This window comes from Penaeus vannamei, chromosome 2 (assembly GCF_042767895.1).
Source record: "Penaeus vannamei isolate JL-2024 chromosome 2, ASM4276789v1, whole genome shotgun sequence".
In the NCBI taxonomy this organism is placed as follows: domain Eukaryota; kingdom Metazoa; phylum Arthropoda; class Malacostraca; order Decapoda; family Penaeidae; genus Penaeus; species Penaeus vannamei.
Window position 1 is genome coordinate 52,189,599 of NC_091550.1, and position 5,000 is coordinate 52,194,598.

At 37.1% G+C, this 5,000-nt stretch overlaps 1 protein-coding gene across 1 annotated transcript in view; it reads right to left on the reverse strand.

Annotated features, from left to right (window-relative positions):
* LOC113808783 (uncharacterized) overlaps window positions 1-5,000 on the reverse strand; it is a gene marked incomplete at its 5' end in the record, with an annotated part of 37,207 nt that overhangs the window by 183 nt on the left and 32,024 nt on the right. Inside the window, 3 exon segments of the mRNA XM_070135040.1 lie at window positions 1-2,234; window positions 2,698-2,794; window positions 4,854-5,000. The exon segment at window positions 1-2,234 is cut by the window's left edge and continues 183 nt beyond it; the exon segment at window positions 4,854-5,000 is cut by the window's right edge and continues 217 nt beyond it. Coding sequence (XP_069991141.1) covers window positions 2,723-2,794; window positions 4,854-5,000 — 219 coding nt within the window.

Sequence of the window (5,000 nt, forward strand, 5' to 3'; positions counted from 1 at the left end):
TATTCTGGTAATACTTAAGAGAATGAAACAATATCTCTCCTTTTGAGACATAAAATGCTAGCAATGGCACATAAACCGTTAAAGCTCACAAGGTTTTAATTTCTTTAATATGATGGATTAATTATGAGTTCCTCTGATAATTTTTTTCCCTCAGAGTCTTGAAGACTCCTGAACAGTACCTAAAGGAAAGAACATCAGCCTCATTTTCATCATTTACCTTTACACATTTTAAAATCCTTTCTTTTGAGCTTCTGGCGATGGGTAATACAATGGTTGTGAGTGAAGTTCTGCGTACAAATTACATCCTAAACATCCTTCAAGCTAAATAGAAAACAAGAATGCTGCTCATTCGAGGTAGAGGACAATCTCTATTTGAAGCAAAGGAGTTTTCCTTGGTTCAGTGCCACTCCTACGACTTCCTCTCATTGCCTTCTGCTGTGCCTGTACATACAAAATATTTTTTTTTCTCATTTACTTTTTAAAATCTAGGAAGAGATCATACTGAACCAAGAAAAGCTTCCAGAATTTGATCTGCCAAGCCTACGTGAGCAGGGTATTAGGACACCTATATTACTACACTGATAAAACCAAGGGTGACATGCCCAGGTGTTTGATGTGGCAATCTTTGTCTCTGCCACCATGCATATCAGTCATATCGCCAAGCGTTCATGATATTGGTCCTAAAAACGACTCTATCTACCTTTATATATTCATTATCACCGCCTGAAGTAATAACTATCAGTCAGATCATCTTTACATGCCTGAAGATAACTAATAATCACTGAAGTAATTCTACATAATATACAGTCATTATTTTTTTCTGATGGTGCTCATAACAACATCATATATACAAATGCACCTATATCATTAACAGTCTTTCTATTTGATATGCAAAAATGTTCATAAATAATGCAAAGCAATAATGTAGTTCCAATGTGCAGTTAGTGTAAATGAAATAAATGAATGTGCTTAAAATTACAGATGTAAAAAAATTGGTCATAAAATCAATATAACCAGTAAAAGTAAATGTGTGACCCACAGTATTGGGACAGTCACATTAAGCTGAGACATGCTAGCACAGAAAAGCATAATTATGAACTTAAAAAAGAATTGTAAGAGTGGAGTCTAAAATTTCGTGGTTATGTCTTCAACATAAGCTACAAAATCAAAAATGATTTTTTAATACAAAAAATGGAGAGAGGGAAAAATTAAAACTGCAGAAAGTTTCATAGCTAGCACATACACAGTACTGAAGTCTTTATACAAGTTATCCTTTTAATAAAGACAAGTGCAATCTTCATAGCTTTGTGCAGACAATGATATCCTCACATAATGCACACTAAAGTCAAGAGACAAGGATCTGAGAGTGATCCCATGACTCTAGAAACCATGATACAAGTGCAGTGCTCTCTCTTTTGAGGGGGAAATGCTCATTAAATCAAATGTTTTAGCCATTTCATAAGAAGCGAGAAAGTTCAACTTAAACCATAGAATATCTAGTAATCTTCCTTCTGCGTTCCCTCTCTATGTATTCATTATTTTTGGGGGATTAGCTGTTACTCGAGATTAGTATAAAAGAAAGATCACATAGATTAGACTGATGGGATCCAGCTATGCCATACATATGACCAGAGCCTGATGTTCCTGCTCTCATAGGAAGATGTACTTTGAAAGTATTTATAAAGCTTATTATCCTTGCCTTCCTATGAAACAGGAATTAAAAAAAGGGGGGAAAAAAGGAAAATGAACTCCTTTCCAGTTATCACTTGCACAATCTGGCAAATACTATGAATATTGCACAGACATGCTTTAATCTCCACATAATTCTCTACATCACAGACCATAATGCTATATAACATGTATTGATTCAAATGACATTAACAAATGTGACCATCATGTGTCGGTCGGGCTACGCGTCCCTTTATCTACTCAGACTCGGATCCAGCCTCTAGGGTTGCCGCCCTCTTCACAGTGGTGGGTTCGGCACGCGTGGTCGACCTCGAGACTGATCCACTTGTCTTTCTACCCTGGGAATTGACCCTTGGTCTACGTACAGAGCCAGTTCTAGTCTTGGGCCTAACCGAATGTTGTCCTTGAGCGCCAGAGGCAAGGGAGGCTATAGAAGAATGTGAGGACGACTCAGACAGCTCGACTTCACTTGCCAGGGAGAGGGTCGAGCCGCCACGCTGAGCTCGTGCCCACTCGGCACCACGGGTTACCTCAGCTGCATTAATCTGTGTAAATGGGAAAGAAGAGGTTGTTCAGATTTCTGTTTTTATATATATGGCTGGCATGGTAATTAAAGGCTCTAAATCATAACTAATTATTTGTTCCATAAGCTAATAACTTTTTGTACATAATAACTACAGAGCAAGAAACATTAGACTAAATAGGGAAAAAAAGTCAAAGAAAATGGAAATAAAAATTCAAGCCATTTATGTGTATTTGAAAGAAGCTGACATATCCATATCTTAAAAGTGATAAATAATTCAGCCTTTAATTTTATAAAAAAAAAAAAAAAAAAATCATAATAAAAAAAAAATTTGGATAAATGAGATTTTGTTAAATACCTGCAGATATATTCAATAATTTCTTTTCCAAGAAGAAAAAAAAGAGATAAAACACACCTAGCTAAACAACTCCATACTGCAATTCATCCATACACACATCTACATCCGCAAGCAAAAAAGGACTCACCATTGACTTTGGTCTTGGACGATTCTCAGACTTGCCTCTTTTTCGCTGCTGCTGACCTTTTGCTGGAGGTTCTTGGAAGTGTAGCGTAGGCTGAGACCTGTCACAAGGAGTAGCAAAGCACTTCACAACATGTGTTCAATCTTTTCTTTCTTCTCATATTGCATAATTATATCAAAGGAGATACATGACAAATGACTTTCTGAGAGTCGCCTGTGTGTAAAAGCTGTGAGGTCTGTACAGTAAGTGCTATAGTAAATGTGATAGATATCACACATGCAAATAACCATATCCATTAAATGCAATGTACATTCAGTGTTTTAAAATGCACTTAAATTCACCACAGATGTGTTATTAACAACAGGTCTACAATTCACAAAAAGTTGTCTTTACTTGCTTAAGAATACTCTTTATACAGCTATGCAAATACACAGAAGACCCTAGAAATTCCAACTTCCCAAATACAAAAAAAAAGGGGAAAAAAAGAAAAATCTACAAATCAATCAATCATTCAAAATACATCTCTCACTAGAACAATGAACTGTTCATTAAAAGTTTGTTAACAGCATATATGGATATTAGTATAAACTGTTAATATGAGAACGAAATGTTATGCCTGGTAGCACCTTAGGCAAGGTGGCAAAAGTGTTATCAGCGTCAACTAGGCTCATCATTCCCTGCTTTGCCAGGAAAGGCTAATGTGCAAAGCAGCTGATTTGTCATCACACTGCCAATTCATGCCACCCAGACAAACCCTGGCCAGCCATCCTCCACCCTGAACGGTCCCAGAGAGCCACACTCTTCAGAGCATAACTAGAGAAGGTGTCTCTTTTTGAATTATTACAAGACAGCCAAGGAGAAACATCTCTCATGCACTTTGGACCTAAGTTATTCCTGGTAGTCAGCTGCTCTTCGCCCTGCAAGGCATTGAGGGATGGTGAAGCACTGCTGTAGAACAATGTTGATGATTATGGTGATTTAATCCAAGTTCTTGGGTGTCTTGAGAAAGAAGTGTTAATTATGCATGATGTGAAACCCTCTGTATATTTATGCTTAGGAGTACCCTTGGTTAGACCAATACCTTTGCTCTGTACCATTGAAGCAACATCACCCATTTCTAAAAGCTTAAACTGGCTAACCAACTTAAAAGTATGTGCATAAAAAATTAAAGAAAAGAATAATATATAGACAAATTAATCAAAGAATAGTTAATACCCATCCATGTTATAAAGAATAATGCCCCAAAACCAAATCAAAAGCAAGATAAAAGCAAACTCAGCCAAAGAGAGAGAAGGAAAAAATCACTAAAGCAATAAAGGCTGAATTTTCCAGACAGAACATTCTGTTACACACCTTTTTTGTTTCAGGAATAAATTCTCAATAAAAAAAAATCCTAGAAAAAAATCTTTGACTTTGGCCTGCCCAAGGAACTGCCCTCATTATCCTGCACAATTAGGTTCTCTCACATGACCATGCAACCTTCTTGTATATTACAAGTTTTATTAACACTGACTGCTAAGTACAAAACAAGAATAGAGAGCAAAATGCATATGGAGAGATTACATCCAGATAGGTGTAATGATTTAAGGTGTAAACAAGAGTATAATGGCAGCAAAAAACTGCAAGAAAATCTTTCAAAAACTCACTGAAAAAGTGTTATTCTTTTAATTTCATAAAAAAAAAAACATGAATCAGTTACAGCAACAATACTAAGTGATGGAATAGTATACTACAGGTAAAAATTATGTTATTTTCAAAGTGTAATGACTAATCTGATGATGTGACTGCAGCTGATGACAAAAATATGTGATTACTGTTCCACAATAAGAAGATATGAATGAGAAGAAAGGCAGAAAAGATGGAGAATGCAAAAAAGCATTAAAACAAGATGGCTATTGCAATTATGTACTCAAGTCAGGAACATTAATCTGAAGCATTCCAGACATTCACTTATACAAATATGAGTAATAATTGACAGTAGGGAGCAATATTAACTTTGTGGTTGCATAATCGATCCAAACAAATTCACATTTAGCACCAGCGAACACAAAACTCTCACACAGACCCACTACTAAACCACAAGGCTCTGAGCATCCAATGGACGCTGCCAGGGGAACAATTGCACAAATAAAACATCCAACCACTAGGCTGTGACTCACCTCGCCAGGCCGAGACCGCTTGAAACTTGACCCGTGATGGGGAGCAGCGGTGTGACCTGAGCTACTGTAAGAGGCAGGGGCACCCAAGTCATCCACTGGTCCTGATCCACGACCTGCACTTCCCGACCTCCCTGCTCCCCTGCCCTC